A 13994-nucleotide genomic window follows, 5' to 3' on the forward strand; every position below is an offset into this window, starting at 1 on the left:
GTGAGAGACGGAGGGCGGTACACCAGCAGGCTTTGCTCGAGCTAGTGATGCAGCAGCATGCAGCAACATGCAGATTCTTGGAGGCGACTGCGCTACTTACTACCTAGGTACTTAATTAAGTACTGTGTGTATTTGGGTTTGACGAAGGAACGCTCGGCCAAATCCTCCCGCGCTTCCTCGACCACATTGGCACTCACTTCCAACTTCCAGGCCGCGGACATGCCCAACCCAGCGCCACTAGCGACTGGGTTTGAGCTGTCAGGCTGTCAATCAAAGCTCTCCGGCCCCTTTGACACCAGGACAGGCGCCCATGCTTTCCTGGTCATTGCTACCAGCCCGAATAAGTAAGTATACCGGCAAAATATCCCCGATGAGCCGTGCAGCTGCCGGCTGCCCAACAGCGACCAGCCACCCAGCCACCTCACACCTGCAGCTTTGGTTGTTGGGACCATGGACAAGTACTATGTAATCTCCCCTTCTCATGGCCATTTGAAAAGAAACGTGGCCAGTCTCGTCAAATGCTCGCTGCCACCCACACCAGAGTTTGCCCCGATAGCGCCGTCCGCGGGCACATCCGAGAAGTTTAAATAAGCCATGGGAGGCCGGACAAGATCAGGGGAACGCACGAGGTTACATCATGCCCGAGAGCCCAAAGACTCGAGCACTGCTTTGTGGACAAGCTGATAGTTGACTGTTTTGATGAGTGACTGGCGCCGCATTCAGGAACATGACAGGCCAGATCGACGATCGCTAATCACACCCGCCGTGATGATCTTTCCCAGCACACAGGTACCCCGCAGGTTCTTGTTTTGAAAACTTGGTACAGGTGGGTAGGTGTAAGCCTTTGGTCTAAGATGGTATGCAATCTGAAGATCTTGAAGATCCTAGACTTAACAAGAAAAGGGGGGTCATAAATTCCCAGGGGCACATTTCTTACTCAGCCCTGCTCTCCTCTCCTCCCATTTCCACAAGCGCCATGTGACCGTACCCAGAACACGTCAAAACGCCCAACTCTATCATTAATACGAGATATGAATTGCATACTTGCTGTAATCATGATTACAGCTCAGCGGACCCGCATGAGCCTGATCGCCACATCTTGACAGATTTGACAGTCATTCCTCTCGAGTCTCCTTCGCCCCATGTTGGAAGCCAACTGTCAGCATCGTCCCAGAAGGTCCACTGGGCATTGGTGCCTGCATCAACCCATGGCTTGCCTCCCTTCCCGTCCCTACATGCCACACACATTAGCTTCGGGGTGTTCTTTCTGCTCCAGGGAATAACGAAACTTCGGAGGAGACTTACTCAAACCATCCATTCCTGGCCCCAACGGCAACATTGAGGACAAGGTAGAATTCTTGGTCAAATGGGGCATTCCCTGTGGTGCTTGTGGTGTTCGACCAGGGGTTGTCAAGAAGCGTGTCATTCTCAGACTTCTCAGAGAACCCCCCCTTTTGCCAAAGCGTCCTGTCCGAGTGGAACTTGGTGTAGAGGACCTGGGTGAGCCTGTCGTCGAAATACATGTAGATATACTTGTCCGTCCTGTGAATAGTGGTGTCAGCTACATGAAGCTTCAGACATGAAAGAAGGAACAGAGAGGCAAGACTCACCACTCGAGGCCGTATGTGTGGAAGGAATCAGCAAAGTCTCCTCGGCGCTGGGTCCTCACAGCCATGGTTTTCCAGTAGCTATCTAGAACAGAGCTGGGGCCCCAGTGCAATGTTGTGTAGTAGACGTTTCGGCCGCCAGGATATGACACCCCATTGCCCCGGGACTCCATGATGTCCATCTCTCCGCTCCTGGGCCACTCGCCGTATGCAGAGTCTGTGGGCATCATCCAGATGGCAGGCCACAGCCAGTCGCCTTTGGGAAGTTTGGCGACGACCTCAACCCTCCCGTACTTGATGCCCATCTTGCCCTTCGTGTTGATCCTGGCTGACCTGACTGGCGGGATCATGTCGCCCTTGGTTGAGTTTGAGCGAGCGACGCATGCGGCAGCTCTGCTCTCCGTGCAAGTGCCATCAGCAGTGAGATTGAGGGTGAAATTGTTCCACATCTGGTCTGTGGTGATGGATGTGGTCTCATTTGTGAGCGTTGGCACGATGTGCAGACCCTTCTCGTCCGTGTACACATTGGACGGGTCAGACGTTGTCCAGTCGAATGCCCTGTTTCCAAAGCCATCAAGAGTGACCTCATAATTCCAAAATTTGTCATCCAGCTTCCCTTGGTCAAATGCGTCTTCATACACAAGACATATCTGTAGTTATCGTCAGAATGAGAGACCTGGCCAGGGAACGAGTTGCACGTACTGGGCCTGATATTGCAGGCTGGATCTGGAAGTAGGCGACCACGCCTGCTGCACACACACCCAAGAACACAAAGACATAGATCACATAGTTGTTGTACTTTGTGCGTTTGAACTTGGGATCCTCCAGCCATGGCTTCTCATACTCTCCTCGAAGCCTGTATGAAACAAACCGTTTTCTTGTCCTGCCGGTGAAGACACCGGAGTGATGTGTTGGAGTTGATGTGCCAGTGGGGCTCATGGTGACAAGAGAGGACGAGGGGCTCTGACGGCCCAAGTCCAGTGTTCGGCTGAAAGGGGACTAATTCTGGTCGGTAGGGGTTGGGGGTCCTTGGGATGACTGCCAGGGCTTCGGTCTGGCAGAAGTGGCCGGAGTCGGTTGAGTTTTGTTTTTTTCTGGCGAGATGTTGGACGAACAAGACTATTTTCTCGATATGTGCAAGAAGTTGCCCACCCCTCCCAAAAAAAAAACACCTGGATTCGCTCTCACCGATCCGTCCAGGCGGGAAGGGAATATCTGCCTGGCCCTGTCTGGCGAATCGTTCCCGCTGATGTTCTTGTCGAATTTTGGTCTAGACTCGATAGATTACACCCTTGTCCACACCCACATATCCCTGTCCAGGCTGCAGATACGGATACATTGGCTGTGTGCATGCATCATCGGGGAAGCACCCATGCCCTCTGCGGATGCTTGACCTCACATCCTGAACAGCCCCAACTGATATTGGGATTTCAGCTTGGGGCAATTCCATCTTATTTCCTCAAAATGGGCCCATGGAGCTTCAATTATTTCCCTTCCAGGCCAGATTGTTCCTGCCTCGCCGGGTCGAGCCGAGAGTTGCGCATCGTGTGTGGCGGCAGATGCAACCCTCCATATTCCTCCAAGCGCAAGTTCGTTTCTCTGGTCGATGGCGCTCTAGTGGCTGGAACTTAAAATGGAACTCTCGGCTAAGAGGGCGGGACGGCTTTGAGGTCCGGCGAAATCTTCCCAAGAGATAAAAGAGCCCTGGAGGGAGTGGGTATTCACTAAAAAACGGATAAGCATTATCTCAAGACCAGGGCGCACGGTATCAATGGAGTGGGGGTTCTAGCGAGGTCAAATATAACAGGGGTTAACGCAGTAACACATGCATGACCAGGCCCGTACATTCGGGTCCCACAGGCCAAAACCATATCAGCATCGCCCTTGTGCATCACTTCTATTGGAACCCTGGGAAACTTACCAGGAATTTGCAACAGGGCCCACCGACGACGACGAATCCCATCCTGAGGCAATGTACAACCACGTGCAAGTCTGGAGAGAACCAGGGTCTGCCTCGCGCCGCCGAGCAATCGCTGGCCAGATTTCACGATGTCGATCTAAAGACCCATACCTAGATAGTTGGCAACTTGGTTATCTCATGCAGTCATCGCCTTCGGGCTTACTTTCTATCACATTGCTTGCCCGGCCCGAAATCATGCATTTTGGAGGGCAGCCCGAGAGCACGAATCCTGGAGCTCAACATGCTACCTTCTTATGGCTTTGGCGGCTACCATACCCAGTCTCTATGTAAGCTTAAGTGCTCACTGTAGCACTGGTACTATTGCCGGTCCCAACAATTGCCCTTTCTCGGGACTGAAAGGATCCATAGTATGAGTACGAGTCACTCCACAATCTGCTTTCCCTTCTAATCCTCTTGTCGTTTCCTTTCTCAAAACGTCGGCCACCTCATTCTCACTTTTCTTGTGTCTTTGAAATACCCCATTATTTGCATACAACCAACGAGTGCTGTGACTATCACTGGCATGTTGAAGATGTGATACAACATTATTATTGCTCTCCTTAGCGTTATCGCTGCGCTGAATACATCGGATCGTTTTGACCAACGAGGGGAGGATCTGCGGCTGAGCTCCACCGGTGCCGCGAGCAGACGTGGCGAACTCTTAGGCTGCGTTGAGCAGACTGGCAGGCCGGCAATGGCGTTCATGTAGAGCCTGGCACAGATGCAGGCTTCCTTGCACTTGCAGCATTTTCGCAGGGTGCAACAGCCGCCGGTAGCAACCCACCTCATCGGTACCTAGGTATTCAGTTGTCCCTGGGTGGGTGGATCTGAAGGCCTCCAATGGCGACGGCACAGGCTATCTTGGATATAGCTTGTCGGAACACTCAGGTTACAACCCCGATGAATGCTCCAATCTGTGCAGCACTTGGTCCGGTCGGCCTCGTGCGCCTCGTTTGTAATCTACTATGAGCGCGCCGCGGGGCTGGTGTGGCTAACCACCGGAGTCCTCCCAAAACCTCTTGCTTGCCCGCTGATTCACCCACAGTGACGCTAATTAAGTGTGTCTTCTACTCTGTGTTCTTGTACTCGGTCAATGCCACCAGCGAAGGCCAGTCTCAGGATGAATTCTACGTGGTAGTCGCCGGTTCCACTGGTGCTTCAAACTAGAAGCTCCAGCTCTAGGCGGATATACGGACCTTATGGCTTCGGCCACACTAAGTAGTCTCGTTTCTAATTCCTACAATTCAGAACGTAGGAACTCCAGACGGTGCCCCTCTTTCAACTCGTACATCATGTTCGCCAACGAAGGGGACGGGTGAGAACATCCCCAACCTTTTAAAAATAGCAAACAGTCCGATAGCTGATATGCATGTATGTCCTAGTGTCTTCACCTGTGCATACCTCAGCACCAACTCGGTGCTTCGTACGCTACTGTATGATCCACGTGCTTGTGTGACACGAATACAGAAGCTAACCATGCAGTAGAACAACGGACAATTCGACGATGCTGGCTACCATTACACAATCGGAAGAGCTACTCATACCGAGGTACTATGTTGTGGGCTCTTCTACACCCCTGGAATAGGGTGGGGTGAATTTCGCTGCTTGAGCTGAAATCGTTCCCCTTAGGGTATGGGATGGAAGGGAATATTGCTGCAGTAGTTCGCTTGGATGCTTTCTAGGAGCGGAGAATTTGTCAACTCGAAGCTTGCTTCAGCTGCATGACTTGCTTGTGGTGGGTACAAAGTTGCTTGTGTGCTGCAATCCTACCTAGTAATTTCACCGATTTTCTTCGCCGCCCAATCGATAATGGGTCTCTAGCCAGCCACTTTCTTTTCCCTCGCCTCAAGTATCGGGTCTTATTCTCCTGACATGACAAGCTGGCATCATTGAGGCAAATCTGGGCCCTTGAGAGCATCTCACAAAGACACGAAGTACCTAGGGAGGAGGTGAATGCGTGAGAACGTACTTTCAAGTTCCGCTGACGGTGCCAGGATCCAGGACAAATTCAATGTCCATTTTATCTTCTCCAGAATTACCAATGACTTTGTCTTCAGTCGTGTCTCCCCGTCTCAACAGCGAGCTTACCTCATCCCATACAATACGTACCCGGGCAGAAACTGAGTCCAATTGATCAAGTATCAAGCAACCTTAGTTAATTAAAGTTTACAAGCGCGATCCTATGTTATCTCGGTCCTCCAACGGTGCCCGTTCCTGAGCACTCCCCTAGCAGTGACTGAGTACCGTAAGCTTACGGCTTGGCCAAGAATCCGGGTTCTATGGTGACATCTGTCAAGCCTCGTCCACCACATCACCACAGCGAGTCAGCTGCCCGAACGGTAATTATTCTCCGTAGTGCTTTGCGGTTTTGTGACACTGTCAGCTCTCGCAGAGTGTATCCGTAGACTGCGCCACACGTGGGGTGGAGGGCTCCAGGGTGGCTTGAACAGGTGGTATCGTATTCGATTGCATGGTCGCCAAGGGGGTCAGGCCGCCAAGACCCTAACGGCAGTAGTGTCCTGTTGATTTCAAGGAGCAGAATCGCGATGTGTCGCATCGTCGAGCTGACATACATGTGTAACGGCTTCGAGAGATAAGGGAGAATGCAGTGAGACCCAGGATGTCTGTATCTCACGCGCGAGCCTCCTTCCCAAAGAGGAAAGGGGCCTGCAAGCGCTGGGCGAGGGACTTTGGAAACCTTGGGTTAGAAGCTAGACGCCGAAAATACGAAGAGGATGTATCGGTACTTCTCACTCTGATCTTCCCTGCCCACCTACAAAACTAATTTGGTGCTAGGATATCATCCATAGCCCACACATAATATGCATGCCGACGGATCCGACCCACCAGTCTGACAAGTCGGCTAAGCTTCCAAGGTTATTCGGACTCGCAACGCCAACCCGCACTGCACATCGAGGATCACAGCATACTGTGGTATCTCTAGGCTGTTCAAGTGCTGTACCTGACTATCATACAAGTCGATCAAATGGGATTTTTCACAGCTGGCCACGTCCAGCCCGCCCCACACACGGAGCGGCTGGCCCTCACTCATGCATCATAGCTGCATCCACCAACCCTTTCGCTTCACCGTCCTACCTCGAGGGGGCACACGTGGCCCGGTCTGCAGTACTTTCGTACCTCTCCCGCATGCAGCATGGAGCCACTGCCACTTTTGTGTTCTTTTGTAGTCTTCATGTATCTGTGCGTGCGCACGCGCCACCTTCCCGGACACCCATACTACAATACGGAGTATGCCATGTACCATATTGAATGAAACGCTGGGTCTTTGGGCGTTTACCACCGTACAAAGGCGCTGTGTACATAGTATAGCTTCGACGTGTAATAGTACGGAATGAGACCGCAGCCAGTATATTAAATGTCTCACTGCTCAGCACAGTTCGCGTTCCGCGCGCATGGCTAAGACCCAGCACCTCATGGGCATGCATCACTGGCACCGCCCGGGCGGCCGGCTGATAATGTCTGATGATCCTGACCCGCGGGCTCCTACCCTGTACTGGGGGGCCCATGTCACGCCGAGCCAGTGGCGTTGTCGCCACGGCAGGGCTTCCAGAAGCTTTCGAATGCACTCACCGGCCCGCCACATTGGGACCCTTTGCACTGTAGTCGAGCAGCTGGGTCCCGTAGCTGAAAGCTGCAACAGCCGCATCGGATTATTCGGAGGCTTGGAGACGGGAGCTTGCAGAGTCCCAGCCTCCGAGCGTACGATATGCATGTGTGGAGGCTGTCACCGAATTTTGGTATAGGCCCCCACACATGCTTTCCGTTGCTCGGCATCCAGGACCGTGGCGTTGCCATATTCCGCGTTGGGTTTCATTCAAGCCGAACCCACACCAATCTTCAAAAGTCTGGGTACACGGTCAAACGGTGTCTCCCAATTTCACCAGTGCTAAAGTGGAGGTTGGATGTTTTCTAAGACATCATGTCTCGCGGTTCGACACGTGCAAGGCATCACGCCACCCGTTGTGTTCCCATTTTGTCTCGGCCCTCCAGCGTCACACCTTTCTGGTCATTTGACCTGTCTATTAGGAAACTTCCCTCGTGGGCCATTGGGCTATCAATCGCGCTACCTGATGTTCCGCGAAAGTCCAGAAGATGTACACAGAACCAAAAACGAACAAGTGGCGAACTATTGATGTGGGAAGTTGCTGTTGTCGATCGGGTTGCTGAAGCTGCGGCTCAATCTATCGCACGTGCGGACATCGTCCTTTCCCTCCCTTCTGGTCCTGAGCGTTTACCACTGTATGAAGGCGTCGCATACATTTTATATGTATGGGCATCAAAAACGAAACCACCCGAAGGCGATCCACACATTCTATATGTATTGGGATTAGAAACGAGATCACCACTTGTTGAGTTGGCAGAACTCGGTGTTTCCGGTGAAGAGGGGCGAGCTGAGGCAGCACTTGGGCAGTCTAGTATGTTGACAATGACCGAGGAAGTTCGAAAATCTGCATACTTGTGACATAGACTTGGTGGCCTCCGAAATCACAGTGAGTAATCTGAGCCCTGACACTCAATAGTGCAACCCGAAATCATTACCGACGCCTGCAAGAAGTAGCTCCAACGCCGACGGCACTTCCAACATATCCATGTGATCTGCTCCATCTTCAGGCAGGTCCACGTCATCCCCAATGAAGTTGGTGCCATAGATGTAGTTGGCTTGCGAGACGTCCCCAATCATCCCACCGGGTCTAGGATCAGACTGATAAAGATTGGAAGGCCCTAAGTAGGCCGGCGAGGATTGTCCATTATGTGCATGTTGTTCAGGGTGGCCAACAGCTGGCAGGTGCATGGCTGAGCCGTTCAGGACACTTTCGCCGATACGAAGATGCTCTGGAGGGTTTCCGGGATCACCGCAGAAACGAGGGACGTCACCTTCTCCATTTCCATTTTCCGAGTCTGTCGCCTGGGACCGAGTGTGCCTAGAGCCTGCCGCTTTCCGTCCATCGAATAGTGCCAACAAACTCTGTGCATATAACCACTGCCCTTTGAGAGCGTGTAAAGTGAGCATCAGCGAGTCAAATAGGCGTTTTGACTTGGCAACGATGAGTGGATTCACAGATTGCATCTGGTCTGACACATGCACCAGAGCTGTGAAGAGTACATGAATACTGGGTATCCAAAGCCTGTCCAACAGATTCCTTTCTCTTAGAGACTCGAAAATGGAGCATATCGTAATCGCGGCGTCGCAACAAATACTCAAGTCAGTGTCTGCTGCGGCCGAGGGACCTTCGGGGTCTCTCCTAGGTGATGGCCGATGAAGCAGGATTAGAAAGTTATTGTAAGTTAGGTGAAAGATAGCCTGCCATTGGTCTGGGTCACCTTTGGGATTCTGAAACTTCTCGGGGAGTTGTGTGATCAGGTTTGCAAGAGCTGCGTCGCACTCTGCAGTTGCCGCGGCTCGGTCTGCGGGAGTAGATCGCAAGGACACTCTCTTCCTCATTGCCTTGGAGAAAATGAGGCACAGGCGGGTGTGACTTATAGTGAAGTCAATTTCTGGACTATTGATTCCCAGGAAGTGATGCTTTTCACTTTTTCCAGCGTTAGGAGTCAGCCATCAAACAACCAAAGAAGAAGCTTAATACGAATAGGGCAGGGGCAGGCCACAAGGTGGTCATAGCCTCTCGTAAAAACCTGTTGCCCCTGGAGTCTTTGTTACATTATATAGGCCTGAAGTAGGGGCATATCTGTTCTTGAAGGGATAAAGATTGTATCGAGAAGCTGCTCACAGTGGTGACACGTCAGATTCATCGAGGTTGCTAAGATTACCGATCGTCAGCAAAGGAACGGGGTGTCGCAGTGCACGGCGAGACTCACATCGCCTGAGGTCGGCCATAGGAAGAAGACACCAGAACATCGAATTGGAATAGAATCCACCACAGCCGAACCCACAGTCGTTTGTCCACGGGGTTGAGGCTAGATGGTCTTGCATCTCGATGAATGCCCATGCCAAATGCGGTTCTAGTAGCGACTCCCACCCAGTGCCAAGTGTTTGAAACGATGTCTTCGAGATCATGGCAATGCCAAGTCAGAAGAAGCGAAGCTTGTAGATATGTCTCACGATGCTGCTCGAAGCGACTGTCGAAAAGAGCTTTCGTTCTCCGGAAGAAGACGGGCGTGAGCGCCTTTACCTCCGCTCGCGCCGGGCTCAGAACGCGTGCTCCGACGAGAAAGACGGCATTCAGCAACATCAACGACACTGGCTTACATTGCGGCCTACATCTTGGGAAATGACCAGTGCCCACGTGGCCATTATAGACCTTCATAAAGTCGTCCTCGTCGATGATGGGCAAGCCTGGATTTATATGAACAAAGTATGCCCGGACAAGCTCGTCGGACAAAGCCTTCGGCGGCAACTCGAGGATCTCGGCTGGCACCGAAGGCACCTTGGGACGCAGTGGGTGGCCTCCGAAATGAACAACCCTTTCATCTGGGCGCCTCGAGCGCTGCCGCACTAAGTAGTGAAGATTAGAAAATTCTGTGCCAATAAAAAAGAGGCGGCCGCAACGGCTTATTTCTGGATGCTCGACAACCTGCTGGTGTAGGAAATCTGCCATGTTGTGTGTTGCATCTTCACTGTCTCGATCAGTCTGATCGGTATCATCCCCGGCTGAGCTGGGCCGATGACGAGCCCTCACGGCAACATCGGCCGGCGGACTCGATGGAGTCGGAGCCGGCGTTGTAGGTGCCGTTGCCGACTGAACCCCAATCGAACGAGGTTGAATTGGAACATTGGCGCCAAGAATATTGCGCGCCGAGGATCGTGTCTTCTTCACGTAAATCTGGCAGTCGGACGCGCTCTTCGCCTGACATCTTGAGCATGGCGCACCCTTCGAAAGGATATCACATTTGACCTTCCTCCGATGACAGGTCAGGCAGGCTCGTCCATCTGCGGCGAGGTTAATATGGAGCTTTCAGACAAGACAAAGTAGAATCACGGCAGAAAGCCGAGATCGGTGCGACGCATACTGGTTCTTGATCTCTTAAGTCCTTCCGTCACCATTTCCGATGACTTGGCGAGATGAGGGCCCAATTGCCGATATGGATACCAATTTGAAAACACATCAACGAAGAACCGGAGTTTTTCGATGCTAAGCGGAAGTTATGCTGCCTTGACTAAGTTGTGGATGATGAAGGAAAAGTCGTGTCGCGCTCGGAAGTTTAGTTCAAACGGGCTTTCGAGCTGCTCGGCCAAGTGAACCAATTAATTCAATGGAAGACGGTGAGCCTGCCGCTTTGTCAGCGACTCGGTTCTGGCATGCTTCGAGGCTCGGCAAATGTAGCCAATCGACTTGCAGGGTTCACGGGTGGGTCACACGAGAGGATTCGACAGGATGGTAATCAGTCGGTGAGAAATTCAAGCAGTCAACGAGGCACGTAATACGCGACGATGGGCATAAATAATGGCTCGTCTTGTCTTTTTAAGTTCCTTCTGATGGTGCTTTTCGGGCAGGTCAACTTTACGACAGCATTTATCTGGACGGATTTTGAACGACTAAGTGAAAGACAACCCACCAAAACGACATGGAGTTTGAAACTGAGCGCCCAGACGACGGCTTGGTTTCATGGGAAAACGAGAAACGTGAAGTCATTGATGCCACCAAGTTCTCTTCTGTGAGTAATCCCAATACTCTTGTATTTATCCAATTCTAGTTGCCGCGACTAAAACATGCAAAGTGGCGAAAAGCCCATATTGTATGCGCCGGGTTCACATGCACTTTCAATGGTAACCTGGGGTCATCGATGCCCTCGGGCGCTCTTGACGCCATCAGCGCCCAATTCGAAGTTACCGAACACATCCATCTTATTCTTCTCAACTCGCTCTTCATGGTTGGCTATGTTATTGGCCCTCTCGTCTTTGCTCCACTCAGCGAGTACATCGGCCGCCGGCCAGTCCTTGTTGGCACTTTTCTGGGATACCTTGTTTTCATGCTCGCGTGCAGCGGGGCTCCAAACTACCCTGCCTTGCTCACATTTCGTCTCCTGTGCGGGATCAACGCCGCCGCTCCGACGAGTGTCCTCGGCGGGCTGTACGCGGACATTTTTGACGACCCTTCGATCCGGGGCAATGCAATGGCCCTTTATATGACTGTCACGACGATTGGGCCCTTGATCGGTCCTATCATCTCCGGATTCTCCTCCCAGATGTCGTGGCGCTGGCCATTCTGGATTGCTGGGATGATTGCAGCCTTGGGTCTTCCTCTGGTTTTGACGCTTCCCGAGACTTACGCGCCGGTCCTCCACAACAAAGCCGCTATAAAGAGATTCAATAAGTACGGCGCAGAGATCGCGAGCGGACAGCAGCTTGAACTCAAGCCGTTCGACGCCCAGAAGATATTTCTTCGTCCTGTTACCCTCCTTGTCACCGAGCCAATACTCTTTTGTACCTCTGCGTACTTAGCCCTGGCTTATGCTGTTTTCTATCTTCTATTCCAAGCATATCCCGTCATTTTCCAAGACTTCTACGGGCTTTCACCAGCCATTGCCGGCCTGGCGTTCATACCGCGTAAGTTGCGCTACCTCTACGACTGAAAGCCACAATCTTTCTAACCGTTCTATCACAGAGGCTATTGGTGTAATCCTTGCCTTGTTGATGTTTGCTGCCTTTACGTGGTATCACGATCACCAAAGCAAGGCGGGTGCCAATTGGACCAACAACCAGATCTACCGCAGACTACCTCTTGCATGTATCGCGTCTCCTTGGTGAGCATCCCTGCCGCGTTCATATCTGCCCATATCGTGGGCTGACTTGATTTCTCAGTATGGTAATCTCCATGTTCTGGCTCGGTTGGACTGTCTGGCCCTCTGTGTCTCCCATCGTGCCTATGCTGAGCGGCATCTTCTTCGGCTGCGGCTTTCAGATGCTTTTTATGGGCATGATCAATTATTTGACAGACGTCTTCCGTCAGTATTCTGCATCGGCACACGCCGCTGCCAGCATGACACGATCCATAGGGGCGATTACACTGCCCCTCGCCGCCAACAGGATGTACTCGGACCTCGGGACTCATTGGGCACCGTCGGTATTAGGCTTCATTGCGTTGGTGATGGGAGTGATTCCATTTGTTTTCATTCGATATGGAGACCGTTTAGCAAGCAGCAGTAGAACAGCACGTGAGGCTTTCGGGGTAAAGGATTAAGTTACTCGCAGTCCCTTACCTCCCTAATTAAGGTTAGATAACTAACTCTAGACCTATTAATGTTCATTAATATTTCTTAAACAATAAATAATACTAAATTCAGGAGGATAACTTAATTTATTATTATATAAAAGATATTTTATTTTAAAGATTAAAATAATTAATTTTATAAATTAATTACTTAATAGTTTATAAGTTTATATTATTATAATATTTATTTAATAAAAGTTTTATTAATATATTTATATTTAAAAAAATAATTTTTTATTAAACTTTCTTTAATATAATTTATTTATATAGATTATTTATATTTTTAATTCTACTATTAAGCTAGAAATAAATAGTTAAAGTTTTAAAGAAATAAAATATAATATATCTTTTAAAGATTAACTTAGTTAAGTTTATTATATAGAACTTTTTATAATAACTTTATAATTATTTATAATACTATCTATTATTAAAAGATACCTTCCTATATTAATATACTAGGCTATACCTAATTAGTTTAAGTTAATACTATTAGTTTTAATATAAATTAATTTATTAAAAGTTAAAGCTATTATAGATTATAGGCTACCTAATCTTAACACTATTAAGTACTATATATAAGGTTATTATATAACTTAAACCTTTTATAAGTTAGTTAAAATAGGTAAAGATAAAGCTATTATTCCTTTAATTAAGGTTCTAACTCTATTTAAGTAAATATTTATTAAGTAAAACTATTTAAAAGTAATTACTTAGCCTATTATATAACCTATTAAACTAAAAAACAACCTTTAAGTAAGGTAACTATACTCTATTATTATATATAATATTTAAGTTTATAGTTTTAATAATTTATAAATAAAAAAATAGTTATTAATAATTAAATTTATAATTATATAAAGGTAGACTTTTACTTTAAAAAAGTTATTAATATTTAAAATAGTTAATATATTTTTAAAAAGTTAAGAGATTATAAGTTTAATTTAAAGGAAATTAAAATCTATAAGAATCTTAAACTTAAACTTAAAGGCTCCCTTTAAATTTAACTCCTTAAAGAGAAAAATATTAAAAGGTTTAAAAGAAGTTTAAATAAAGTTAGATAAAATTATAGTAATATAATATAGTTAAATAAAAATTAATTATAAAATTATAATTATAAATCTTTTAACTTTATATTTAAGAGAGATAATTTATTTATATAATAATTATTTTAAATATTTAATTTTTATATAACTTTTATAATATTTTAATTAATATTATTATTAAAATAATACTTTT

At 48.7% G+C, this 13994-nt stretch overlaps 2 protein-coding genes across 2 annotated transcripts; one reads left to right on the plus strand and one right to left on the minus strand.

The window, feature by feature from the left end:
* Positions 1–126: 126 nt before the first annotated feature.
* KVR01_004295 (uncharacterized protein) lies at positions 127–2850 on the minus strand. The gene is made up of 4 exons (XM_044781503.1): positions 2310–2850; positions 1611–2257; positions 1306–1542; positions 127–1231 (listed from the first exon to the last, which is right to left on the minus strand). Exons 1-4 carry the CDS (start codon positions 2544–2546, stop codon positions 1060–1062), a joined length of 1293 nt encoding a protein of 430 aa, XP_044646459.1. The 5' UTR covers positions 2547–2850; the 3' UTR covers positions 127–1059.
* Positions 2851–10973: 8123 nt separating this feature from the next.
* Positions 10974–12816, plus strand: KVR01_004227 (uncharacterized protein). Its single transcript, XM_044785802.1, has 4 exons — positions 10974–11202; positions 11266–12094; positions 12153–12291; positions 12350–12816. Exons 1-4 carry the CDS (start codon positions 11113–11115, stop codon positions 12726–12728), a joined length of 1437 nt encoding a protein of 478 aa, XP_044646391.1. The 5' UTR covers positions 10974–11112; the 3' UTR covers positions 12729–12816.
* Positions 12817–13994: the final 1178 nt, after the last annotated feature.

The sequence above is a fragment of the Diaporthe batatas genome, assembly GCF_019321695.1.
Source record: "Diaporthe batatas strain CRI 302-4 chromosome Unknown Contig00004, whole genome shotgun sequence".
Lineage (NCBI taxonomy): Eukaryota > Fungi > Ascomycota > Sordariomycetes > Diaporthales > Diaporthaceae > Diaporthe > Diaporthe batatas.

Coding starts and splice junctions, on each gene's coding strand:
- KVR01_004295 (XM_044781503.1), bottom strand. CDS start 2,546: ATGAGCCCCACTGGCACATCAACTCCAACACATCACTCCGGTGTCTTC. Junction 1,543..1,610: donor CACACATACGGCCTCGAGTG/GTGAGTCTTGCC, acceptor CACTATTCACAG/GACGGACAAGTATATCTACA. Junction 1,232..1,305: donor GCCAGGAATGGATGGTTTGA/GTAAGTCTCCTC, acceptor TGTGGCATGTAG/GGACGGGAAGGGAGGCAAGC.
- KVR01_004227 (XM_044785802.1), top strand. CDS start 11,113: ATGGAGTTTGAAACTGAGCGCCCAGACGACGGCTTGGTTTCATGGGAA. Junction 11,203..11,265: donor ATGCCACCAAGTTCTCTTCT/GTGAGTAATCCC, acceptor AAACATGCAAAG/TGGCGAAAAGCCCATATTGT. Junction 12,292..12,349: donor GCATGTATCGCGTCTCCTTG/GTGAGCATCCCT, acceptor TTGATTTCTCAG/TATGGTAATCTCCATGTTCT.